The sequence below is a fragment of the Artibeus jamaicensis genome, unplaced genomic scaffold (genome assembly GCF_021234435.1).
Source record: "Artibeus jamaicensis isolate MK-2021 breed Jamaican fruit bat unplaced genomic scaffold, CSHL_Jam_final contig_402, whole genome shotgun sequence".
Lineage (NCBI taxonomy): Eukaryota > Metazoa > Chordata > Mammalia > Chiroptera > Phyllostomidae > Artibeus > Artibeus jamaicensis.
This window is the reverse complement of record NW_026521818.1, coordinates 20,657,734-20,685,511: the sequence shown is the minus strand read 5'-3', so window position 1 is coordinate 20,685,511 and position 27,778 is coordinate 20,657,734. Positions and strand designations below refer to the sequence as shown.

The following is a 27,778-nucleotide window of genomic DNA, read 5'->3' as shown; positions in this document are numbered from 1 at the left end:
CCTCTAGCTCACTGACTGAGAGTCACTCCACCCACCATGTCTTCTTTACTGTTGTGCAGGTGGACTGGTTTTTTTTTTTTCTTTCTAGGTCTGCCTCTGGTGATGTCAGGCAGAGTCCCTGTCTGGCTTTAGGCAGCCTGTTCAAGACTACTAGGGTTCCACCGTCTGTGACTGATTCCTTTGGTTATTAATCTAGCCTGTCTATAATCAGCAGTCAGGCTTAAGCACCACAGGATGGGGTAGAGTAATTCCTGTGGGCAGGGCTATTGCTTCCTCTCAGGCTGATATCACTCAGAGGGTGATGATCTGCTGAAGTAAGACAGCTCCTGCAGTATGGGGAATGACTCAGCACCAGGATCCTGGTGGCTTCTTTCTCAGTTCTCCTCCCAAAGCCACCAGCCCCAATCTCTCCTCAAATGTGTCTAGTCCTCTCTACTCTCCCTTTGCTGGAACCCAGAGTAAGTGGCTACAAATGAATATTTATGTGTTGGCACTTTAAAAGGAGAAAGATTTGTGTGATCTGAAGAGAAACCAGAGTATGTGTGTTTGCACTTTAAAAGGCTCTCTGTGTCTTCAGCAGTTTGTTCCTGGCACAGAAAAACCCTGCTGCTTTTTGCAGCTGGACGTTTTCTGGGTACTTTTCAGGCTCTGGTGCTGTAAGCCAGGTACCCCAGCTTGAGGTTTAGACCCCACACTTCCCAGTAGGATCCCCCTCAGTCGCTAAAATATTTCTCCAGCATTTCAGCTGCTGCTTGTGGAAGCTGAGCCAGCTCTCTCACATCTCCTCCACACTCTGTACCTGTCACATTGATGTGAAGCTGTTTCTTCTGTCTGTGGTTATAAGGCTTCTTTCCTGCTATTGTTTAGTTGTTTATTCTGGGTGATCTCTCCACAGTTTAGTTACAATTACAGATCGGTCCTAGGAAGAGGTTAGTGTAGCCTCCACTCACTCCTCCACTGTGTTGCATCACCCCCAGATCTTCTTTTCTCTCACTGTAATGTAAAGCACTATTAGGTTAGGGTTTAGGAGATCTGAGGTTCCAGACTCCATTTAAGAGAGTTACAGTCAAGTTATATCATTGTGGTTTAATTTTTTCCTCTGTAAAATGGGACTACATTTTTTGCTTTCCCTGCAGATTTTGAAGATCATATGACAATGCTTTGGAAATTTAAAGCACTACAGACACATAGAATATAAATACTCAGAATAGAAATACATAAGAAAAAAAATACTCCACATGCCAAAGTGAAAGAACTCAGGCATCACAGCTGGGCACATAAGGGTTTTAATCCTGACTCCAATTCTCACTACCCTTCTGACTACAGACATTTTACTATCTTTCTGAGGCTCAGATTTCTCAACTGTAAAACTGCGGTGCAGTCCTAAGTAATTATTATAAATATCTTGTAAGCCATGTGTTATGGACTAAATTGTGCTCCCGCACCCCAATTTATACATTGAAGTCTTAACACCGTTGTGTGACTATATTTGGAGGTAGGGCCTTTAAGAAGGTAATTAAAGATAAATGAGGCCATAACAGTAAGGCCCTCATTGATAGGACTAATGTCCTTAGAAGAAGAGCAGGAGACACATCAGGAGTGCACATGCACAGAAGAGAGGCCATGTGAGGATACAGGGAGAAGGCAGCTGTCTGCAAGCCAAGGAGAGAGGTTCAATAAAAATGAAACCTAGGGACTTCCGCCAAGATGGAGGCATAGGTGGAAACGCTGTACCTTCTCTCACAACCAAGTTTAGAGACAACTAAATATCATCAACAGAAAACACAGCCAGAACACAGAAAATTGAACTTTTCGGAAGTCTGATAACAACAAATTCTTCAGCCTGACCGGTAAGAAGGGCGAAACCAGCAGCTGTCGGAGCGGGGTTGCACAGAAAAACTCGGTCAGACGGACTCAGGCGTGCGGAACCCAGGCGCAGGGTTGGACCTAGTAAGCGACTCAGTGAGCGACCGCGAGGAAACAGCGAGGGAGCAGGGCTGCGGGTTGACTGTGGTCACGCTTTCCTGCGCAGATAGACAAGCAAGGGAGTGGGCGGTGAGACTACGGGACTGAGCAGGCCCTACTGCGAGCACCAGCACAGGGCGCCGCCATTTCCCTGCTCTGACCCCCCCTCCCCATACAGCATCATAACCCAGCAACCTGAGTGGCCCCACCCTGGTGAACCACCTAAGGCTCTGCTCCTCACCCAGCGGCGAGAAACAGCAGAGGAGGTCGCCGTTTCCCCGCTCTGACCACGCCCCCACATACAGCGTCACAACCCAGCGACCTGAGAGTCCAAGGCTCCGCTACTCATACTTAACCGGCAAGAACAGACCAAAAATGGCTCAAGATCTCAAAGCCCCAGAGCCTATAAATCTAAGCAATGAAGAAATAGCAAAACTCTCAGACACACAGTTTAAAACACTGGTGATCAGGATCCTCACAGAACTGGTTGATTTTAGTCACAAATTAGAGAAACACATGAAGGCAAAACTAATTGAAATGAGTGGAATGGCACAGGAAACCAATAGCGATGAAAAGGAAACTGGGACTCAAATCAATGGAGTGGACCAGAAGAGAGCAAATGATGGCCAAACAGAAAAGAGTGAAGAAGCAAGAATTCAAAAAAATGAGGAGAGTCTTAGGAACCTCCAGGACATCTTTAAATGCTCCAACATCTGAATTATAGGGGTACCAGAAGGGGGAAAGGCACAGCCACCAGTGGAAAACTTATTTGAACAAATAATAAATGAGAATTTCCCCAATCTGGCAAAGGAAATAGACTTCCAGGAAATCCAGGAAGCTCAGAGAGTCCCAAAGAAGTTGGACCCAAGAAGGAACACACCAAGGCACATCATCATTGCATTAGCCAAGATTAAAATGAAGGAGAGAATCCTACAAGCAGCAAGAGCTAAGGGGACAGTCACCTACAAAGGAGTTCCTATCAGACTGTCAGCGGATTTCTCAAAAGAGACCTTACAGGCAAGAAGGGGCTGGAAAGAGGTATTCCAAGTCATGAAATCTAAAGACCTACAACTAGAATTGCTCTATCCGGCAAAACTTTCATTTAGAATGGAAGGACAGATAAAGTGCTTCTCAGATAAGATCAAATTCAAGGAGTTCATCATCACCAAGCCCTTATTATATGAAATGTTAAAGGGACTTATCTAAGAAAAAGAAGTTAAAAAAACATGAACAGTGAAAGGACAGCAAACTCACAGTTATTAACAACCACACCTAAAACAAAAGCAAACTAAAAGGACAGCTAGATCAGGAGCAGAAACATAGAAATGAAGATCTCAAGGAGGGTTAGCAATAGGGGAGTGGGAGGAGAAGGGGGGAGAAGATACAGAAAATAAGTAGCATAGACAGTAGATAGAAAATTGATGGGGGGGGCAAGAATAGTATGGGAAGTATAGAATCTAAAGAACTTGAGATACATGGTCATAAATTAAAGGAGGGTAATGGTGGGGACGGGGGGTAGGGTGGAGGGGAATGAAGGGGGGAATAGAACAACTGTAATGGCATAATCAATAAAAAAAGAAATAAAAAAAGTTGAAAGAAAAGACAAATAAAATAAACAAAAAGCAGAATAAAGAAAATACTAAAAAAACAAAAAAAACCCAAACCTGTGGATACCTTGATTTCTGATTTTCAGCCTCCAGAATGGTCAGAAAATAAATTTTATTGTTTAAACCACTCAGTCTGTGGCATTTTGTTATGATGGCCAGAACAGACTACCACACCATATAAGCTACTTAGCACAAAAATAACCACATTGTCATGTATACAACATATATAACTTTTTTTCCTCTTAGAAACAAGATTTTACTATTGTCTCAATGGTTGTTGAGGTTATTTATCTAGACCTAGTGATGGGTTGGTGCTAATTCAGTCATATTCTCTCCCGATTGTCCTCATGACTAGTGATATTTGTAATATCTCCAGCCAAGGTTAAAACAAAGCAGTTGCCATAGTGCATGATTTGTCATGCTCATCATTTGGCCTCTATGTGAGGTGCCAAGTGACACATGTTATGAAAAGGTAAAATTGTCAGTGACATCAATTCCAAAACACACCAGTTCCTCTATTTTGGAATTCACCCTTGAATTTCCCTAATTATTTCACCTGCTATATTTTCTGTATTTCTGTAGGCTCACCATTAGTTTACTACCCATGCAGCAAGCATATTGTTAGTTTTTCTTATCTGATTTCAAGGACTGTCTCTTAGTTCCACTACCTGTGACTTAGCAGGTTCAACTCTGTGATCACCCTAAATTATGTAGTTTCATTTTTCTGGAATTTGTCTAAGTTCTGTTCTTTCTCCTTAGGTACAAACCACCAGAATTGCAATTTATGGTGAAGTCATCCTATGAGATTGCTCAAGGGGAGAAAATGCTAGTGTCATGTTTTGTCAACGCCTTTCCTAATGGAGGCCATCATTTAAGTAAAGTCAAAGCACAGCCTGACCCATGTGGCCCAGTTGTTTGGGCAAAAGGTTGCTGGAGGTTGCTGGTTAAATTCCCAGTCAGAGCACATGCCTGGGTTGCAGGTTCCATCCTTGATCACTCAGGAGAGGCAACCAATGGGTGTTTCTCACACTGATGTCTTTCTCCTTCCCTTTGCCTTTCACTAAAACTAAATAAATAAATAAAAATAAGTAAAATCCTTTTTTTTAAAGACACAAAGCTGGGCTGGGAAGAGGGAGGAAACCTGGAAAAGGGGCTTCTTTCCACGTCCTGCTGGGGCCAGATGCTGGCAGCATTGACTAAGCAGTTTCCACCTCCTCCACCACTTACAGCTGGTAACTCAGAGCTGCAGAGTCAGTCCTGAAGAGGAACTTCAAGTGGAAAACACAGGACCTTCAGGTAGAACAAATCCCACAAAGCCTGACAGAAGGGTGTCACTTTCCCACCCCCTCAGCAGGTATGGAAGCCTGGGTGGTTCCCTGAGCCTTCCTCTGTAAGTGTAGGGGAATCAAATCACCTCCTCAGGCTGCAGATTCGACTGAGGTTAAGAATCAGCTCCTTACCAATGAGTAAGAAACAAGGACCTAATGGGGAATCTAGCCACCTGGGTGGAAGCAAGGTATGGGTCACAAATTTTGAGAACTAGTGCCTGGTATCTAACTGTTCCTTCTGCAGAGAAAAGACCCCAAGCTAATGACTGGATCCTGATTGCTCAGATGGCTCTGGTACTTTTGTAAAAACAACAAAATTTTTGATAGCATCAGTCACAGGCTTCCTCCCTGCCAATACCTCACCAAACATTTCTATAGAATTCAACCAACCTGCTCGGTGCACCGGTTTACAGATGTGACTGCAATGCAGATTGTACTATTCAGTTCTTTTTTTTTTTACCTTTGGTCCTTTCCAACATTTATATGTTAAAAACGGATAAGAAAATAGCATCTTGAACAAATAACTCTTGCTCTATCTTGCTGAAACTTGAGCAAACAAAATATGCAGCCCTAATGTTTTGTTTCCCTTTCCTTTTTGAAGGCTTGGAAGGGAAGGCTGGGATAAATGTGACTGCATAGAAACAAAATATTTTGCAGTTAAATATTCAAATCTTCAAAATGTCTTAACTTTTTTTTCTTCTACAACTAAGAGCAAAGAAAAACGTAAGAGTACATATCAACAGTTTTAACCTCGGGAAGAAGCTTCTGGAAAATCAGAGCTGTTTTAAAATGAAAGAGGCTGTCTTGGGAGACAATGAACTCCCCACCATTGAAAGGGTTTCATGCAGAAACTGGATTGTTAGTTGCTAGAAAATGCTTTCTCCAGTTCAAGTTATTAGGCACTTGTTACACACACATGCCTACAAATTGAATGGGGATTCTTCCACTTGGGTAAGAGGTTGAGTGTGATGATCCCATGAGACCCACTATAATTCTAAAATTCTATTGTATGATTTTACTATATCTTGGATCAAAACTGTTTTCACACAGGTGACAAGGAGGATTTCACCACTTCGTAATGTTTGTTTATAATTTAGTGCAACCATTTCTTTAGTAGCTTATAGTATTTTTCCCATTACTATTTATCCCCCTTATAACCTCTTCCACCTCCACACACCTCCTAATGCAACAATTTTCAGCCACTGTGCTGGGGCATACTCCTGTGTTGCAATAATTTTTAAAATGTGCAATACCTGACTACTTAAGCAGAAGCACTGACCTCTTCTCCCTTAGACTGTCAAATTAAAAAATGGCAACAGCTAACACAACAGCCATCCAATGTGCATGAATCAAAATGCTTATTTTTTGTCAGATCAACAAAAAATGTATTTTAGCATTTTAGTAATTTGTCATGAGATGAAAGATTGAAAATCACCAGTTTAGTGCTTAAGAGCTTAGCTGTTGGAAGCAAAGTGATGTGGGTTCTAATGCTAGATCTGCCAGAGGGCCATGTGATCATGGAAAAATAACTATTCTGAACCTGTTTTTCCAAACCCTAAAATGAGTGCTAATAAGTGAAACCACTTCATAATGTTGTGAAGATTCAGTGAAATGATCTACATAAAGCACTTAGTGTGTATGAAACATGATACTCAATGTTAGTACTAGGCTTTACTAAACTTGTCATTCTCATGTCTGATACCTGACATTTAGCTCTTTGATTCTATCTGCAGGAGACAAGTATCCTTAATGCTCCATTTTCTCTCTTCAAGCAATCAGTGACTTTCAGAATGAATTCCATAATTCTTGTATTTTCATTTTTTTCCACCAAATCTTACCCGTCAGTACATCCCCTTCTACCCGTATACCATCTTGGTTCACCAAAGTGAACTCACAACTGAACAGCCACCATATGCCAGATTTTTACCAATAGTTAACCACCATCAGTGAGGGGATCCTCATTGCCTCATAGTCAGTGGCCAATTCCACAATTTATTCTTAGTCACCCTCCTAGAGGTGCACACAGCACCAAATGTCTTACATCAGGTCCTCTAAAGCAGAACCTGAGACAGGGATTCAGAGACACATAACTGGCTGAGGGTATACTCTTCAGGAAAAATCTTTACCAGAATGAATGAAACAGGATCAAGAAAGCAAGAGGCCTAGCATGGATGTAGTTTCTAGGTCTAGTTTTAGCCTGATCCACAAAGGATGGGTTGGGGAGCATAAGCTACATTAGTTTACCTCTGCTGTGGGCAAGTGAATCAACCTTTTGTACCCCAAGGTCAATCAGTCACTGGCTAAAGTGGGAAGGGCTGGTAACTCTTGGGTGTGGCAGCTCCCACCACATGAGGATGTTTTCAGAGTCTGGAGAAGGGAAGAGTTGTGAGCACTTAGCAGCCAAAACTCTGAGCAGCTTAGGGAATGGATCTGTCAGCTTGGCCAAAGGGATCTGTATAGGACACTGGTGTACAACACAGTCAACAAGTTTTTACTGGGTGTTTATTATATGCTAGGCAGTCAGCAGAAGCAAGACTTCAGCAGCATCCAAAAGCTCATTCTCTTGTTCTAGCAAAAAGGCTCAGGTTAACCCTTTTTTCCATACCATCTTCTTTCTCCCACAACTCTTACCCAGACCTTCCGATTAGGCAGGCCTAACCAGACAATGATCTCCATGCTCTTAGTTTCTTTCAAATCTGTAATGTAAATTAAAAATCCTTCTATATGCCATTAACCTATGGGATCTACCTCCAGAACTGGGAATTAGTGCACATACTGCTTGAACCATGATTCTTAATTTAAGTTGGTCTAATTCCTTCTATGGATGTAGCCACCCTCATTCTTGTGGCTACAGAAGGAAAAACAAACAGAAGAAAAAACAAGAGTCCACCATTTGGCCCATCTTCTCTGTTCCCCTAAGGCCCACTCCCCTCTCCTTGAAATGTGACTAGCCAACAGTTTCTCCTAGATTGACAAACTTAACTCCTCTTTCTGATAGCTAACCTGATGTTAGTAGAACTTTCTTTTTAAGTGTTTCATGGAGAAGTTGTCAATTGAATAGGGCAGTAAGGAATACATATCATTCAGCCTCTGAACACCAATTTTGCCAAAATATAAATACCTTAAGTTAATTTTCTTCAATACTTTAATTAATACTTATGATGAGAACAATGACTGGAACCTTCTACTGAGTAGGATAATCATTTCTAGGAAAGGTTCATTGCTGAGGTATCAAAAGGGGTATCATGCTGAAGAGTTTTTTACCTGTGCTCTTCCCTGAATAGATATCAAACAAGGAAGAAACTACAAATAAAGCTTATTTCTATTGTATTCATGAGGATTTTCCCAGTGTCGGTGTTTTAAGACTCAAAAGAATAAGTGCCATCTGAAGGCTTTCCTTCACCCACCATATCCGCGGGTTCACTTTCATCTACATTCTCAAGCTTGAAGATGCTAATGAAAGTATTTCTCCTTGGTAAAAGCAAACAGATGACCTATTTAGTGTTCTCCAGTGATCCTAAGTTCTAACTGAAGGATTTCAACATATCTGTAGGGATCAAGCTAGAGAAATTGCTTGAAGTTGTTACTACATTCAATATTGGAGTAAGGTTTCTCTTCAGAAAGTCTTCTCTAAATTGAACAAGAGCTGTGCTGTAACACAAATATCTATACACTTAAGGTATTTAAGGAATCTGTCCTCTCATGACTTCTCATATGTTTAAAAAGGCTACAACTCCAGCTGAAACTCATTCCACATTCTTTGCATTGAAAGGGTTTCTCACCAGTATGAATTCTCTGATGTTGGTTAAGATGTGACTTCAGAGTGAAGCCTCTGCCACACTCATTACATCGATGGGATTTCATGTTGGAATAGGTTTTTTGATGTTGTTTTATGTGGGAACATTGGCCATTTTCTCTACATATATCACACTTACAGGCTTTCTCTGCAGTGTGAGTTCTGTAATGCTGAATAAGATCAGAACTATAAGTAAAGGCTTTGCTACATATATCACACTTGTAAGGCTGCTCTTGTAACTCGATCTTCTTATCTTCAATCACTGTCAAGTTCCAACTATAGGCTTCCTCACAAATGCCATTTTTTTCATTTTTCTGACCCATGTGGAGTACCTGATGTTCAATGAGGCTAACATACTGAAAAAAGATTTCTCCACACTCATGACACTGATGGGATTTCTCTCTAGAGTGAAGTCTAAGATGCCCAGCAAGGTGTGAACGCCTTCCAAAGCCTTTCCCACACTCATTACACTTAAATGGTCTCTCCCCACTGTGCACACTCTGATGCTGAACAAGATGGGACCTCACTCTAAACGCTTTCCCACATAAATGACAGGTATAGGGTTTTTCACCAGTGTGGACTCGCTGATGTTGAGTTAAGTGCACACGTTGATTATAGCTTTTCCCACAGTCATCACACCTAAATGGTTTCTCCCCAGTGTGTATCCGCTGATGCTGAATAAGATGGGCACTCTGAATAAAACTTTTCCCACATTCGTTACACTTATGTGGTCTCTCTCCTGTGGAGGACTTTTTGTGGACATATGTGGCTTCATTGAAATTTATCCTCTTTGAAGACGGTTGTTCTAGTATCTCTTTCATGGGAAGTCCCTGCTTTCTATCCAACTCGTCTTCTCCAAAATCTTGAAGTTCAGAAACATTTCTTTTTATTCTTCCAGATAGCTCCATGTCTGCTTCTGAGAATTCTGAAGTTTTCTTAACATTCAACTTTGTATTCTTACTTCTTTTGTCACTGCCTGAAAAAATAAAGAGGAAATGCAAGTATCATCAGTTTTTACAGAAGAAAAATAAACTGTCAGAAAAAAAGAGGATAATCAAATGAAAATACAATGTAATAGGAGTTACAAAGAGGGAAACATCTATGTACTTGATACCAATTGGAATGAGAAGACCTTTTGGTATTTGCTGAGTGAAAAGAATAAGACAAAGAAGAGGATTACTTAGAAGGGTGCCAAGAATGATTGTTAGGTAATCAGAGAGATCAGAAAAATATTTTTATTATATGGAAAGAAGAGACAGAAATTCTGAAACGGGAGAAGCAGAAAATGTGGAAGGGGAGGTAGGCAGACAGAATGAGGTAGAAAAAAAGTATACAATTAGATGGTGAGAACTGACAAGAACTGGAAGAACAGAAAGCAAAGGATTATGCAGGGAATATGGAGCTGGAAGAATACCTAACTAGGAGCCAAGAAAAAGAAGAAATGAGCTAGTATAAAATACTGTCAAGAGGGCAGGTGATATATCAATCTCTGCTCTCTTCACCCTTAGCCAACACTCTAGCTTCAGTTTCCCTCCACCCCAAAACACTTGATACATCTCCTTTGGAAATGTTCACTACCTTTAATGTCTGCTACTCCCACCAAACCATCAGCTCCACGAGGGTGTGCATTACTCCTGTTCTGTAGGTGAGTATTAACTAGACAACTAGTCATAAGAACAATTGTAGGGAAGATGTAAAAGAAAAGACAGTTTTAAAGCAACTGCTTTCCAGGACCAGAGTCCTTGGATGGATTTCCCCAATGAGACAGTCAGTCACCAAGTAGAATGGGACAGAATTAGCTAAGGAGATAGCTCAGCTCAACCCAGAACTTTCAAGACACAATGACACATAAAATTCTATTCCAGGATAGAAGAGGTGGCCATGGCTATTACTGTGAATGACAAGTAGCTGGGCTTCGGGGCACAGAGGTGTAACTTAAAAGTAAATATTTTAGCCAGTCTTAAAGTTTTCTGAAGAATATTAATAAGAGCCTTTAAGTTCACAGCAGTTTACAGTCTCATCCTTATATAACTCACTTAAACAAATAAGAAAATAAGTAAACATAGGAAAATTACTCAACCATATACATAACCAAATTCATTTAAAAAACAGCAAAAAATTATCTTCTGTTTACTCAATTTATTTTTTTGATAACCCTGCAATTCAGTACAACTGATACTCTTATATGTGGTGTAATTGTTTTAAAAAGCAATTTAGCAATATGTATCAAGAGCCATAAAGATGTTTTTGGCCTTTTATCCACTAATCCCACTTCTGGGCATTATAAGAAAAGAATCCTAGCCCTGACTGGTGTGGCTCAGTTGGTTAGGCATTGTCCAGCAGAGCGAAAGGTGGCCCAGTAAGGCCACATGCCTGGGTTGTGGACCTGGTCCCCAGCTGGGGCGTGTGTGAGAGGGAACTGATCGATGTTTCTCTTCCTCTTTTTCTCCCTACCTTCCCCTCTCTCTAAAATAAACAAAATTTAAAAAAAAACCAGGGATAGAAATACACTACATATTAATAGTTCTATTAGTTAGGATGGTGAGATTATGGGTGATTTTTTCCTCCCAATTCCTTTCCTCCAAACTTTCTATCATTTTAAAATAAAATAAGTGAAACAACTAAATTGGGAAAAGGGAAAAAAGCAAGTAAGAGAGCCCAACTCCCATTCATTACAATATAAAGTTAATATATAATGTCTAAAATTGATGAGTAAAGCAATAGCAGAATTATTTAGAGTATGGAAGAAAACTGAGCTGAAAGCATGTACCTCTGGGGAAAGGGAAGTTGTGGGGATAGGGGAAAAGGCATAGGGTTTTGACTACTAATTTTACAACTCAAGTATAAATAATAATAAAATAGACTGTCATCTTTGCTCCTTCCTACTGCTCCCATTATCACAACCCATCTATTCTAAGCTAATAATAATTTTTTGCCCCATTTGTTCTCTAACACGAACTCTTCACACATACATCTTTGGGATTTCTCTCTGAAGTGACGCTTCAGGTGCTCAATCAGGTGAGAGTGCCGACCAAAGTTTTTCCCACATTCAGTACATCCATAGGGTTTCTCTCCACTGTGCACGCTGTGATGCTGGACAAGGTGGGAGCTCACACGGAAGGCTTTTCCGCACACCTGACACTTATAGGGTTTCTCACCAGTGTGGACTCGCTGATGCTGAGTAAGGTGCACACGCTGATTATAGCTTTTCCCACATTCACCACACTTAAATGGTTTTTCTCCAGTGTGGATTCGCCGATGTTGAATGAAGTTGGAAGCTTGAAGGAAAAATTTACCACAGTCATTACATTTGTGACCTCTCTCGGCATTTGTGTTTTGTTTATGGTTAATGTCTGTGATGACACCAAGATCTCCTTTCTGGGAATGGTTCTGCCTTGACTTCCCCACACTGGGGTTTACCTGCCACCTTTCTACCATGCTGTGAAGGTCACTAACTTCTCCAAACTCTTGACTTTGGGGAACATTTCTTTCAGTGCATCCTGATGTCATCCAGTGTGATTTGGCTTCATCAGAAATCTGCTTTACTATAAGTTCCATGTTGTTACTCCTGGACTCATAATCTGAAATAATAGAAGGAAAATGGAAAATTTAGCTATTTCCTGCATTAGAAGAAAAAATCTATGGGATATAGAATAATTATATGAAACCAAAGTGATCACATGACTTTATAAAAGTCATTTTAACAAAGCCATGCTCTCATGTTGGGATAAAGAATATTTAAGCAGGAAACAGGTTAAGGAAGAAAGAGCTGGCAAGAATGGTTCCAACAGATGAGACTGGTCATTCTAATTTAATAAAATTGTTATCCTCTTGGTATATTACTCATATAGAGTACCTGACTGTGGACACCTAAACCATATTAACTATTCTTAATCAAATCTGCTATTGAGTTATGCATCTAACCCAGTCTTAACCTTCCTCTTCCTGTTTACTCATAGCTTAAAAGAAAAGGATCTTTATAGCTTTCTATCCCCAAAGAATCTCAGTTTAATATGAGTTAGTCTAAAGGAAAAAAGGCATTCTTTCTATTCTTAGAGAAAACCTACTACTGTCAAGAGCTAGATTAACAACACTCAATAGTCATTAGTGAGCCCTGGCTGGTGTATCTCAGTGGATTGAGCATGGGCTGTGAACCAAAGGGTCGCAGGTTTGATTCCCAGTCAGGGCACATGCCTGGGTTGCGGGCCAGGTCCCTAGTGAGGGCCACATGAGAGGCAACCACACACTGATGTTTCTCTCTCTCTCTTTCTCCCTCCCTTCCCCTCTTTAAAAATAAATTTTTAAAAATCTTAAAAAAAAGTCATTAGTGAATATACAAGTTTAAGAGACTGTAATCAGTTCTCTATGTAACTGGATCAGCAACATATATTTTGCTCAAAACACTGACATTTAACATGGTTTGCAAAGACAAATCTTGAATACTTAACAAAAATAGGGAATGTGATTTTTTAAACACTGGACAGATAGATCACGGCCTATTGAGAACTCTCTAGTACAATTTTTTTGAAAAAAGAAAAGTTGTTTTCAACTTTACATAATATAATAAGAGCTAACATTTGCTGAGTGTGTACTACAGGCTAGGCACTATGCCTTTAAATACCTTCCAATTTTATGGCATTTAATCCTTACAACAACCCTTTGAGGTAGATACTATTACTATCCCTTTTTGATATAGTGAGAAGTTATAATTCTTGTAGCATGAAGACCACTTTAATTCTAATTTATCTTATAACTGTTTTTACTTAGTTCTCTTCCTAAAAAAATTTAACAAGAAACTGGTAACCGTTATTACCTCTTGAGGGACTAGGAGACAGGATCAGGGGTAGGTGACTCCATTTTCAGTTTGTACACATTTAAACTATGTGAATATGTTTTACTATGTACATGCATGACCTTTTTAAAACCAAATTTCTCCACTGCACTCACACCTCTACTCCACCTACTTGACCACCTGCTGTCTCTTGATAGGTAACTTTGTCTGCAATTTCAGGAAGGTCAAAGCTATCCAGGCAAGAACTCCTTGAACATCCTACAATCGCAACTGCAAACTTGCTGGCAGTCTTATTCTTTCAGCCTCCCTGTGCCTCACAATGAAAGAGCTTTCTGCCTGCCTCATGTACCCTGGCTCTCACCATGGCATCCTATTTTCCAGGGACCTCCCTATAGCGATTATATGCTCTTCCTTCCCCCAACATTTCTAACTCGCTCTCTACTACTTCTTTACCAGTAGCATTTAAGTATGATTAAATCTTCTCCCGTTAAAAACAATTTTTAAAAGAACATACTAAAATAAACCATCCACCTAACCCTCTCTCTTCCTCTTTACAAAGTTATTGAAAGTTTACTTATAAGAACTTCCTCAAATTTCCTCTCATTTGCAATCTTCAATGAAAATGTCTCTTATTCCCAAATGTCCCAGCCACTCCATGGAAACAGCTCTTTCCAAGATTCATTTTTTTCCTTAAATCTCATTTTTAAATCTGATGAAATTTTTAAAAATCTTGACCTTTTTTGCTGTTAGGAACCTACAAGCTTGAAAATAATCTATTATGGCTGTCCCAGAGCAGGAGGCAGAAACCACTGAACACGTTCTTAATGGAGAAGAGTATGCTGAAGTTGTAACAATGAGGTAATAAAGAGATGGATGATAAGAAAAAATCAGAACTTAAACTGCTTGGAGAATGGTATAGATAAGAACTGTGCCAATAACCTCAAATGCTGAAACCCATCAAATGCCTGTAATAAATTGAAAAAGATAAAACAATGCCAATAGGTTCCAACTAGGCAAGTGAGGTAACTGAGTTGAATTTAAAAATAAGAGAAATTTTAAAATTTCATTAAACATAATATACCACATAAGTAATTCCTTGAGAGGAAAGGTCACTAGATCTCCACAGATAAACAAAAAAGAGGGCATGTAAAAATAAATCAGTGAAAAGGAAATACAAATATATATAACTATAATAATAAAAGAAATGGAAACTTTATAAGAGCAGGGGTCAGGCCCTGGCGGGTGTAGCCCATTGGATTGAGTACGGGCCTGTGAACCAAAGGATTGTGGTTCGATTCCCAGTCAGGGCATATGCCTGGGTTGCAGGCCAGTTCCCAGCAGAAGACGCATGAGAGGCAACCACACATTCACATTTCTCTCCCTCTCTCCTTCCCTTCCCCTCTCTAAAGATAAACAAAGCAAATCTTTTAAAAAAATTATATTAAAGAAAAAGAGCAGGAGTCAATTCTGCACTTTTAAATAAAAGCCTGTGAATGGACAAAATCCCTTAGACTCGTGTGATACTTTTCAAAAGAAATCTGGCATTATCTACATATTTCACCTAAAGTCTACCAGTGTGCCTGATATATAGTAATTCTTCTAAAAAAATTCATTCAAAAGAAGCTAAAAGCTATAAGCTCCAAATGTTTGCCGCAGTGCTGAAAGTCTGACAACTGCTCCAGGCAGCACAACCAAATACTAGCTTCCAGGATCATAACTTAGTTAGAAACAGCTGCAAAATCTCATATGGGGTGCAAAATGCAAGAGAGAAGGTGAAAAAAAAAACAAAAAGAAAAAAATAAACAGAAATAAAAAATAAGATTAAAAAAAGAAGGGATATGACAAGTCAGATATAGATGCTAACAGGGCAAACATCATAAAGTGGGTACCAGTGATCTGAGAATGGCGACAGACTGAACCACCTACCTACCCATACATTAGAAGGGAAAGAATGACTGCCATTGAGATATTGTAATAACTACTGTGATAGTTATCCAGCAAAGTCTGAAATGCTTTCACAAATGAGAATCAGTGAAGAATTGTTTAATCGGTCAAGGAATAGAATACAGGAACTACTGTAAATTTGTTAAAATCCAAACCTGTCAATTTTAAGCTCTTTCATTTTAAAGTAGTAAAAGATAATATTTGCAAATACTATCCCCCAAACATTATGTCTTCAGCCATACCCTTATTATGATGGAAATAATCAGAATAAGCTAAATAAGGTGGGGGAAAGGGTAGATTTACTCTTTTGTGGAAAAAAAGTAAGCTAAGTCACAGCAATTAAAACATACATGCTTTTTATAAGATGTACTAGAAATATTTTGTAAAATAAAATTAAGATGTCCTAATCCATGCAGACACAATAAGTCTTACCCATGGAGGTAATACTCTCATAATTCTCCTTCCTGCCATCCCTATAGAGAGACTTCTGGGACTGGTCCAAATGTCCCCATTCCTCCAGGATGAAGGAAACAGCCACATCAGCCACATCTTCAATTTTCACCAACTTCTGAAACATGAGATCTCCACTAAATTCCCATTCCCTGTGTTCAAATTTGGAGTGAGGGGAAGAACTTCACTCATTACAGAAAGAAACAGAATGAGAGACTATGCTTCAAAGAGGATGGGGGAATACTGGGCAGAACAGAAAAAGACATTAAACTATAAACCCAAGGTGGGTCTGGTCTCTAGTTAGAGACAGAACTCCTGATAAAAATTCAGGATTAAGGTAGCTACTTCTCCAAGAATAGACATGGGTCCTCATTGCAGGCACAGTGACGCCAGCTCACCTGGGACCCAGCTGAGACAAGTGAGGCTGTCAGCTCCTGGCTGTCCTTCAGGGGAAGGGAAGAAACTTGGAGAGCAGAAAGGGCTGAGGGGGTAGAAAAAGAGAAGTGTCAGTGACGATATTTTTGCCCAGTTCCTACTGCCACCATATTTCACTTTTGGTCAAGAATCTATAAAGGTGCCCTGCCACACCAAGGCCAAGTTCTTCTGCTTGGCTCTTAAGACCCTCAACATTCTGGCCCCTCCCACATCTACCCTATAAACACCCTTGCACCCAAAAGACTAGACTCCCTGCTTTGGTCAGGCTAATCTTTGCTGCTGACCTCAGATTGTGCCATTCCCCTATGAAGATGCACTCTGCTCTGCCAAGATCAAGTCTAACTATCTCAAAGAATAACCAAAGTCCCATAGCTTCAATGGAACTGAAGCACTGCCTAGAGCTCAGGGCTTCTCAAGCTTTAATGTGCAATCAAATCACCTGGAGGTCCTGGTATAGGGCAGATTCTGGCTTAGTAGGTGTGGGGTAGCCCCCAATTTTGCCTAACAAGCTCCCAGTGATGCTGGTGCTGCCACTCCTTGGACCACACTTTGATTAGCAAGGCCTTAGTCCACATGCTCTCCCTTTAAGGAGTTACTACAGTTGGTTTATAGTCAGCCAGTTAGTATATATTGTCTACTCTGCATTAAGAATAGGCTGATAAAATAATTTTTCCCTCCCAAAACTTCGATCACTTCCAGGGAGAACAGACATATAAGCCTTACTTCCAGAATAAGGTAAATTACCAATACTACACTTGAAGTTCACCCTGTAGGAACACAGAAGCAGGGGCACCTACAGAGTGGAGAGTGGAAGGTGGAGCACCAGTAAAGCCTTTCCACAGGAAGTAGGGGTGGGTGGGGCAACGATAAGGGTGCTTTGCAGGTGCAATGAATCAGACGGCAATGCCTGGAGGGTCTGATCTCCAGATGCTGGTGACTATCTGACCCTCCGCTGTCACTTCTGCTTGTTTTTTTCAAGACTCCTGGTGCATCCACATTTCACTGTCCATGTGGGCCCCAACTTGAACAAATAACTCAACAGTTTAGACTTTGCTGTGGTTTCCTCAGTCCTGGAGATTATTGTGTAAATGTAGCCTGCTTTTGTTCAAGGACTAGTAAGTAATGAGCAATGAAACAAAAAGGAGATGATGGTTGTGGATGAAAGACAAAACCAGACAGAGTCTGAAATGAGGAGTATGGCTAAAGTGTCAAAAGAGGACTTGAAGAAAGGAATAAATGCAGAACACTCAAACAGTAATTTTGAATATTGGAATTATTATAATAATTCTACTTATTTGTAAAGTTCCTGTGAAACCCACTGTTTCGTTAGCCTTTTTGCTCCTCTTAAGCTCAAACTAGTCCCAGGGGCAGAAAACCAGCCTTCAGTGCTATCAAAGGTGTGAGGAATGCAGTCTCCCCAGCATTTAGGGAAAAAATTAAAACACCAAAAAACACAAAACACAATTTTGTTGGAATGAAGAAACTAAGGTCTGGCTAACAGGGTAGAGAAGAGAAGCAGCAATTAGGAAGAGAAGAGTAGCCTGATCTGATGAGACTCCACAAGTAGAGGGAAGATGACATGACTGAAGGACAGGATTCTGTGCTCGGGGAGGGGGGCCTGGTGGTAAAGCAAAGGCAGGAGAGTTCAGAAGGGGGTAAAAAGCGTAGATTCAGAGGGTTAAAATCCCAGCTCTGTCACTTAATAGTTTTGTGACCTTGAACAAATTACTTAACCCTTTCAGGCCTTAGCTTCTTCACTTCTAATATGAGGATAACAGCAATACTTAATTCATTCCACTGGGTTAGGGTGAGTGTTAACTCTTGGGATACCAACTAGGCCTACTAGACATAATTTTGAGTTTCCATTTTGAACAGTTTTAACTACTTTTAAACACTAGGATTACAGGACTTTTATTCCTTTAGAGGTTTTCTAAAGAACAAAAATAAAATTCATGTTAGTAGTTTTAAAAAATAGAATAAAACTCATTCTATCTGGATCCACTAGACCCTTTTATAAATTTAGGATACATTTTGGGATCTGAGTGATCTTATTTCTTCTGTATCATGAAGCATTTGTCTATTTCATCATCTTGGGAATTATTTCACTTTCACTAATCATTATTCATTAATTATTCCCAATGAGAACATAAAGGACAAAAAAGTAAGAAATGAGAGAATGAAGAAAATATTTAGGATCATGCAATAGTGAAATACATCACCATTCTTCATTATTCCCAAAGTATTAAATGCATTACGCAGAGTTTGCATCATTGTCAAGAAGGTATAAGACTATTGACACCTGCTGTTAGCTTTCACTAAGCATAGTTGAGAATTCAAAATTTTTCATTTTCCACCCATACTGGCAAAGAGAAAAAACTGCAGTAGACATTTCATTATTATTAGATGAATGAGACGATGGAGAGTGACAGAGTATCATGTGTTCTAATGGTAATGATAAAACTGAAGGTATAAGGGAAACCTGAGAATGAGTCTACAAATGATAATTTCCTAGATGAATTTTCTCAAATAATAAACTCTGTTACTTTTAATTTCATAAAGGGAATATGACCATCTCATCCAGCGAGTCATTCAACAGGAAAAACTTCACACAATATTATGCAGTAAGATTCTGCACCATCGTATTTTGCTAAAACGAGTATTCATTTTGCTAGAGACAGTATTGTGTGACTGGTTTTTTCATTTTCTGTGGCTTTTATTATCAAAATATACTTGATACAAAGAAATTTTAGTAAAATTTCTTTGAAAATTGTTTTGATTCTTCTGTATGTCATACAGTCATATTCATAAAATGTCATGTTAAGTCATATTCATAAAATGACTTAACTATAAAAAAAATTAAAAAGACCTATTACCCCAGATGGTAACAGTAAGGGCTATTTTTTCTGGTGCAGAGAAGGTTAAATGAATTCCTACAAATAAAGTTTAGAACAGGTCCTGACATGTAGTAAGCACTACGGAAATAATAGTTGCTGCTGCTACTTTAACTTTTACCACAGCGAAAGAAAAGCAGGAAACCATTAGAGCCATGGTACGTGTCAAATAAAAGACCTGACCACTAAGGGGAACCTAGAAGAAAGTCTGGGGCCAAACAGGAAATACAGGTTCACAATTTCTAATCTGTAATTTTGAAATCCCAAAGTGCTAAATACCAACGGGGGTTTTGTTTTTTTGTTTTTTCATGAAGTTAGGCATTAAACTAATTTGACAACAAAAATTGACAAAAACGTATACGAAGCTATTCAAGTTTTTACTTAATCCACTATTGTAAAAATACATACATTTCACTGCCAAAATATTAATGTGTGATTAAGGGGTACCAGCTCAATCTGTTGATGGTATAATATACAGTATATAAATCATATTACCTTACCAAATCTGAAAATTCTGAATTCTAAAATATATCTGATAGCAAGAGTTTCTGGTTAGACATTATAAACTTGTGGACATAGATCATCATAAATAAGATACTCGACTGTTCACATTTCTTCCTTGATATATCTAATACAGGTCAATGAAATAGACTCAGGGTGGGAAGGGGAGAAAGACAGAATAAATGCTCTAAAAGTCATAGTCAAGCACTGCTTGAACTAAGACTTCAAGGTGAATGAGCAGTCGGAACTGAATGCAATTAGGAACCAGAAAGCCTTTTAAGCATTAAGACCACAAACTCTACGAGGTAGAGTTGGCAAACTCTTGAAAAAAATTACGATTCTTTTGTAGATCTTTTAACAGTACTTATAAAGTTGTCATCACCTGCACTACAGCTTTTAATAGAACTGTAGTACAGTTCCTAGCCATCCTATAAGCTGACCTCTCTTAACATCAAGGACTCAATTCTAAGCCCAAGACCTTCTCAACCTCCAGATCCTGCCCATTGCAGAGAGGCTGCCCAGCCCAAAGTCTGTCTCTTACAAACATTGCTTACCCACATGGCCAGGGCCCCAGTCTCTAGCAGAATCTGCTACACTGAATCACAGATCCTCACCATTTTCCTCCAGATGAGGCTTCTGTGGCTCTTGTTCAGGCTGGGGGTCCAGAGACAGGAGCTGATGACTGAAGGACTCCTGCATAGCACCTGGCTGCACCATCTTCTGAGAAAGGCCTTCAGGGCATGCCACAATCTAACAACCACAACCACACCAATCAGTACATTACTGAAAAGGCTAGTAAAGAATCCAGTAAATTCATGTTACTCTTTCATTCATTTCTTTACCAAATATTTAATGTGCATCTATAATGAGCTAGGCACTGATTATACAGTGGCTTAATAAACATGGTTTATGTCTAGTTGAAGAAGACCTCCCTTAAACATTTTAACACAAAATACATAATTACAAACTACATTATATTTCAGAAAGGAGAAGAAAATGCCATGAGACAGATCAGATGAGACCTACTTTAGATTGGGTGGCAACCAAAGACTTTTCTGAGGAAGTGTCACTTAAGTTACACACTTACAGGATGATAGAAGCTGGCCAGAAGAAAAGTAGTAGGTGTTGCAGGAGGAGAGAACATGTAAGCAAAGACTCTAAGACAGAAAGCGGGTATTTGGTACAGCCAAGGAATCTTAGAAAGGCCAGTGTGAGTCAAGTTTAATGAAGGGGACGGAGGTGAGAAAGGAGTTTGGAAAACTCAATTATAGGACTCAGGAAGTCACACTTGGTTTTCTAGCAGACCAACACCAAGACTGGAGATAGTTCATGTCTGGTGTATCACAGTCCTCAGTCTTTCTATTCTTGGCTCTTGCTCAACTCTAGGGTATACACTCTGCCACAATTACTCTGCCACAACCAGTCTCTAGAATCTGCCTGTTCCGGAAGGTACTAGCTCAGTGGCAACCTAGCAAATAATAAGATCCTATGTTAAAAAAGAATCGCCATTCCCCTTTCCCCTCCTTCATAGTTTCAAAACAGTTTAGATTTTAACCCTCCTAGTACTGGCAAAATGTGGTACAGGAATTACATTAAGAGATACCTGTAAATAACTCTGTGTGGAAGTTTGAGCCTTGTGGACCCCATCAAAATAAGAGTTAAGATGATGCCAAGTATGTTAAAGAGCACCATGGGCACCAAAGAACCAAACAATGTCCCCCGACACTAGGACAGAGAAACCAAGGAGGAAGGGTAAGGATAAAGCCTGGGAAAAGGTCTGCAGAGACAAGAAATACCTGGAGATAAAGCTGAGGAAAAATGTCAAGGATGCAGGAAGCAGGCAGAGAGAAAGGCAAATGAAGTGTCCTGTGGAGGCCCATGGGAAATCCCCTTTCTGGGCCTTAAATCCTGACTACATTAAGAAATTATTTTTCCTCTGTGTGTGCCTTCCAAAGATGGGCTGCATATCACACTGAGAAAGGAAAATGTGTAATATCATCTATTTTATTTTATTTATTTTTTATTTTTTTAAATTTTTTTTTGTTTAAGATTTTATTTGTTTATCTTTAGAGGGCAAGGGAAGGAGAGAGGGAGAGAAACATCAATGTGTGGTTGCCTTTCGTGTGTCCCCTGCTGGGAACTGGCCTGCAGGGACCCAGCCTGCAACCCAGGCATGTGCCCTGACTGGGAATCGAACTGCGGTTATCTGGTTCGCAGGCCAGAGCTCAATCCACTGAGCTACACCAGCCAGGGCTTAAGATCATCTCTTTTTAAAAAAAGCTTTTTGTTGCCCAGCTGGATGGCTCAAGTTGGTTGCAGCATCATCCCATACACCAAAATGTTGCGGGTTCTATCCCCAGTGGGGGCGCATACCCTGGGCACATACAGGTTCAATCTCTGGTGGGGTGTGTGTGTGTGTGTGTGTGTGTGTGTGTGTGGTAGGCAATCAATGGATGCTTCTCTCTCACGTGTGTGTGTGTCTCTCTCTCTCTTACTCCCCATTCCTTGCTCCTTCCCTTCCTCTCTCTCTAAAAATCAATAAACATATATTCAGGTGAGGATTTAAACAAAAAAAAGTGCTATTTGTCTTAAATTATGCTTTTGAATATTACTAAAAAAATAGGAAAAAGTTTGTCCATTAATGTCCCAAGTTAGGTTTTAAAAAAGTAATAACTAGATGTCAACGTAAACCTTTACTTCCTGTCCTGAAAGAAGCAAATAGAAAAGTTCGAACGTTCCCATCTGCAGGACAATCATTCAGAAGAGCTGCAGGGCCTGGCTGTGGGTGAGCAGTAACTCTCTCTGCTGCCCACTTGCCTCATGGAGTGAGCTAAACCAGCTGAAGAGCCTGAGGATGTTATGGAAGGTTTAAGTACCTCTTACCTAGAGGTGAAGAATAATGAAACTGGTGCCTTTCAGTGAAGTGCAATGGCTCTGAACAATGAGGAAAATTCTCTAATTAGCTTCAAACTCTTGTGGACCTATAATCCTGTGAGTTTTGTTTCTTTGCTATATAAAGAAAACTGAAGTTTGAGAGAGTGAGTCTAGTAACAGAGGAAAGTAGAAGGTCAGATTATAAATGAGTAAGAAAGTATAAGATGATGTTAACAACATAGCAATGTCAATCCTCCCTAAATTAATGACTTAATGCAATTCCAACAAAAATATCAACAGGATTTTTGGGGTAGTGAAAACTAAGTAAGTAATTCTAAAGGTTATAAGGAAAAAATATTGAAAAACAATTTGAAAGAAGAAGAGTAACTTTCTCATATACCAAAGCACTTCACAGAAATCAAATGATTAAAATACAGCTACATGAACAGACAGTGGGATCAATAAAACAAGATAAAGAGACCAAAAAAGTAGCCAAATATATGCAGATACTTGGTATGTAATAAAGATGGCATTTTAACCAGAGTGAGAAAAAGTGGAATACAAGTTGCTAGAGCAACTGGATAGGCACCTGGAAAAAAATTAAGTTGTAATCATACCAAACACCCTAAACCAAAGTGCATTTCAGATGGATCAGTCATTTAAAAGTGTTAAAAAAAAAAAGAAACTATGAGGAAAGTCTCCCATAATACTGTAGTGGAGAAGGACTTTCCAAGTATGGCACAAAACCCAAAAAACATAAATTAAAAGTTCTAAACTGATTTCATAAAAATTAAATACCCTGCAAAGCAAAACTCTCCATAAACAAACACAAACGGCAATGTGAAAACATAACATTTGCAATTCAATGACAGACACAGCCCTTACTTTTTCTAATAGGTAAATAATATAAACAGATAATCTGAAGGCGGGGGGGGGGGGAAGGATATAGCCATAACCCTTTAAAATATGATATGTATTGTAGCCCTGGCTGCTGTGGCTCAGTGGATTGAGTGCCGGCCTTTGAACAAAAAGGTCCCTGGTTCGACTCCCAGTCAGGGCACATGCCTGGGTTGTGGGCCAGGTCCCCATAAGGGGGCGTGAGAGAGGCAACCACACAGTGATGTTTCTCCTTCCCTTCCCCTCTCTATAAATAAGTAAATAAAACCTCAAAAGTAAATAAAAATAAAATACGTCCTGTAGTCAGACTCACTCATAATAAGAGAAATGAATTAAAATTGTGAGAATTTCAATACTCAATCTTTCATATTGCCAATAATCAAAAAGTTGGATAACACTGTGTAATTAGATTGTAGGAAACAGACTTCTCTCATACATTGTTGTCAGGAATATAAATTAGTATAGGTTCTACAGAGGGCTTTCTATCAACAGCTGCCAAAATTACAAATGCATAGGGCCTCCGAGCCAACAATTGGACTTCTCAGCATTCATTCCACAATTAATGACGTATGTAACAGATATTAATTGTAGCAAAGTTGTTTATAGTAAAAATTCAGAACAATCTAAAGGAACAACTTAAATGACCCTCGAGAGGAATTCAATCATGGTATACCCACACAATGGAATATAATGCAGTTTCAGAGTGAGGTTGCTCTATTTGCACTGACATGAAATAAATTAAGGTATAAGAAAAAAAGCAAGAGGCAGAAATACACAATGATTTTTAAACATTTTTAAGCATGTCATATACATATATGCTTATATATACAGATTATAATATACCTCTATAAGGATATACACATGTATCATGTAAATGGTTGCCTCTGGTGGGAAATAGGCAGCTGGGGAATTAGGGGCGAGAAGGAAAACTTACTTTTCATTACAACCTTATGTACCTTTTGAATTTTGTATCATGTCACTCAAAAAATAAATACAGTAATTTTAAAAATAAGTAAAATCGCAGACTGTCTTCTCCAGGTTAACACACTGGATACTGCTTCTCTTTGCTGGAGTGGCAGGAAATCTCCACAGTGTACCTAATCCCAGGAGAACAAAAGAATATGAATGAAGCACCACAGTGCTAAGGATCTCACCCCTGCTCAGCAGCTCCTTAACTCTCTTCCTCTCCTTCCTCATTGGTCTAATGTCTCCTCTTCCACTCACCTGTTGTCTGTGTTCCTCTAGTTCCCTCTGCATATTTTCTACCACAGCCACAGCTTCTTCTCCATTTTCTGGGTGATGTTCTCTCACCCAGGTCTGGAGCTCTTCAGGAAGGATGGTCAGAAACTGCTCCAAAACCAGCAGCTCTAGGATCTGCTCCTTGGTGTGCAGCTCAGGCCTCAGCCACTCACAGCAAAGCACCCTGAGCTGGCTGAGTGCCTCGCGGGGTCCTGATGCCTCATGGTACTGGAAGTGCTTGAAGCGCTGGTAAAAAGACTCAAACATTGACGGATTGTACTCCTGCATCCAGGTGCAGTCTTCTTCTTCCACTTTCACTATTAGAAGATCTTCTTGTTCTTGTGAAGTCTCAGCTGGAGGGTCCAAGTCTATAACTTCCCGCGATTCTGTCATTATCATTCCAAACTCAGAGGTCTGTTTTATATTGATCAAATTTGTTCTCTGCTCTTTAAGATCTTCTGAAGGACACTTTCATTAGTGTGCGACCTACTGACATATTGGAAATCATCATTAGCAAAGAAATGACAAAGAGGTCACTTACACTAAAGATGACCACTCAACAATGTAAAATATGAACAAGGCGGCTGTCACTCCATCCATAACATATTAAGAGAATATTTTCAACACTTAAAAAATATGAATGAGAACCATAAAAATCTGACATCGAGCCAAACCAACACAATTTTACTGATGAAGAACATTAAATTTCATGTAGTTAATATGACAAGACTTACTACTACCTAGTTCAAATGCAGTCGTTTCTTCTCTCTACCGTAAGTCAAACTTAAGTCAGAACAGGGGTCAAAAACAATTGAGTGGTTAAAATTGGCCCTGTCCTTCAAGCCACATGAGCCTGATAGGCTAGGTCTCAAAGAGAAGCAGGGTAAGAGGTACAGATTACTAGGAATCGACCCTGACCCCGTATACACGGAGACCGGCCTGGTCAAGGTTAGAGACAGGACCCCGTCTGGATACAAAGCCCATTCCCTTTCCTCAAAGCTCCAGCGTCAGGGAGCTCTCCTGAAAGACCAAGCTCCCGCAATAAAGATTGGGAAGACGGGTTTCTTCTCACCGACGGAGAGAAAACCGAAGCCGACACTTCCCAACACTTCCTCGCCGGAAGTAAGCAAGTCCAAGCTTTCCCCGTCCAACGGGGTGGAGCCATAAACCCCACCCCCGAGAACACTTCCGAGTCCTCTCTAGGAATCCCGGAGGTCCGCGCCTCGAAGCGGGCGCGAAGTGCCCGCCCTAGGCCCCACCCCCGAGGGTCTGTGGACCAATCCGCAGGGAAATTGGGCGCCAGCCCTCGAGTCCAGGCCTACGTCCCTAAAGGAACCTCAGGGACTGCGTCTCTAGAGCCGAGGGGAAATCGGAGTCACTCTCCTCCCCTTTCCTATCCCAAAGCCATTTAAACAGCCCGGGCCCCTCCCCTTAACTTGGAGTGCAGAGAGGGGGCGGGGCCCTAAAGGTTGCTAAGGCAATAGTTGCTAATATTCGATTTGCCTTTGAACTTGTGCTCCCCCACTCTCAACGCTCTGTGCCCCAATTCGAAGTAGGACCCGTACCTTTCTGCGAGCCCACAAGCCTCACTTCTCTTTAATTCTGATCACTTCGGTTTTCTAACGTGAATCTGACCACTCCCGGTAACCCTGTCTCCAGACACACCCACCTATTGACCGCCTCAGTCAGCTCTTGGAGTTGAAGTCTAGTCGCGGCAGCCACTGGCTCCCGGGACTGCAACTCCCGCGGAAGCGCCTCGCGCGCCATAGCCGCTGACCAAGAGGTCTGCGTTTCTCTTTTCAGCCTTGGTTTCGCGGGCGTAGCAAAATGCGGAGGGAGGTGTTTCCTCGCACTCTTCAGGCCGGAAGAAGGATGTGGCCAAGGCGGGTAGCCTTTCCTCCTGGTTGTTGAGGGTGGATCCCTAAGCCCTGCATCCCTGCGAAGTAGGGAATCGTTCATGCTGAGCTTCTTCAGCCAAGGTCCTTAATTTCTCACTTCTGTATCTGTTTACAAACTTCTTCGACGGGAGAGACAAGAGTCACTATCACCATTCTTTTACACGTCCCCAAAATGAGGCCTAGGGACTCCACTCTGAAGCAGAAGGCACACATCCTTGGATGCTCCTGGAGAGGTTTTTTCGTTTGGTTGGTTGGTTGATTGGTTGGTTGGTTGGTTGGTTGGTGTGTGTGTGTGTGTGTGTGTGTGTGTGTGTGTGTGTGTGTGAATTTTCACCAGTCAAGGATGGGTTTTTGAGACTGACTTGCTAGCACTGTGGTCCACTTTACCGGAATGAAAAAATTCAGAAAAATCTCCAGAGAGAACTTTACATTGGAGAGGCTTAAACTGACACTGTAGTATGTTTGGTGCATTGTTATTTTTCCGTGGTTTCACTTTTTACATTTGGTACTTTGCATAGTTTCACTACCTAGTGAAAAAGTCTGTCTTAACCTCCCCACACCCCTGCCATTGATTTATGATGCTGCCTTTATCATACACTAAATTCCTATAAAATCTGTGGCTTGTCCCTAGATTTTTCTATCCTGTCGCATTGGTCCATTTGTTTACAGTTGTGATAATACCATGCTGTTTTAATTTAATGAAGATTAATAACTGGCCCTGGCTGGCGTAGCTCAGTGGATTGAGCGCGGGCCTGGGAACCAAGCAACCACGGTTCGATTCCCAGTCAGGGCACATGCCTGGGTTGCAGGCTAGTTCCCAGCAGGAGACACATGGGAAGGCAACCATACATTGATATTTCTCTCCCTCTCTCCTTCCCTTCCCCTCTAAAGATAAATAAAATATTTTTAAAAGATTAATAACAGTTTTTACTGATAAGTATATTAATGTTATCACTGTTTTAATTTTCATTGTATGTAAATGAACTAAAGGTCCCAAATAGTTATTTGTCATTATGATCAGGACCAACTTTCAAACTTTATTTTTACTGCAGCTATCTTGTGTGACAAAAAATCTTTGTTTCAAGTTGTTACAGAACAGACCAGGGGTAGGTGGGGGGGGCGCTGAATGATATAAAGGACCTCCCCCTTTTTCTCTGGGGG

At 40.4% G+C, this 27,778-nt stretch overlaps 1 protein-coding gene across 10 annotated transcripts; it reads right to left on the bottom strand.

Moving 5' to 3' along the window:
• Nucleotides 1-8,027: 8,027 nt before the first annotated feature.
• ZKSCAN5 (zinc finger with KRAB and SCAN domains 5) lies at nucleotides 8,028-26,543 on the bottom strand. 10 transcript variants are annotated; one of them, XM_037138167.2, is made up of 7 exons: nucleotides 26,389-26,543; nucleotides 24,705-25,208; nucleotides 20,324-20,459; nucleotides 16,281-16,363; nucleotides 15,865-16,000; nucleotides 11,669-12,277; nucleotides 8,028-9,672 (listed from the first exon to the last, which is right to left on the bottom strand). In XM_037138167.2, the coding sequence occupies exons 2-7, from the start codon at nucleotides 25,116-25,118 to the stop codon at nucleotides 8,567-8,569; spliced, it is 2,484 nt and encodes an 827-aa protein (XP_036994062.2). In that variant the 5' UTR covers nucleotides 25,119-25,208; nucleotides 26,389-26,543; the 3' UTR covers nucleotides 8,028-8,566. The 10 variants fall into 10 exon arrangements, with proteins under 10 accessions (XP_036994062.2, XP_036994059.2, XP_036994064.2 ...); XM_037138164.2 differs by having other exon boundaries at nucleotides 24,705-25,205; XM_037138169.2 differs by having other exon boundaries at nucleotides 15,865-15,997; nucleotides 24,705-25,205.
• Between the last annotated feature and the right edge of the window lie 1,235 nt (nucleotides 26,544-27,778).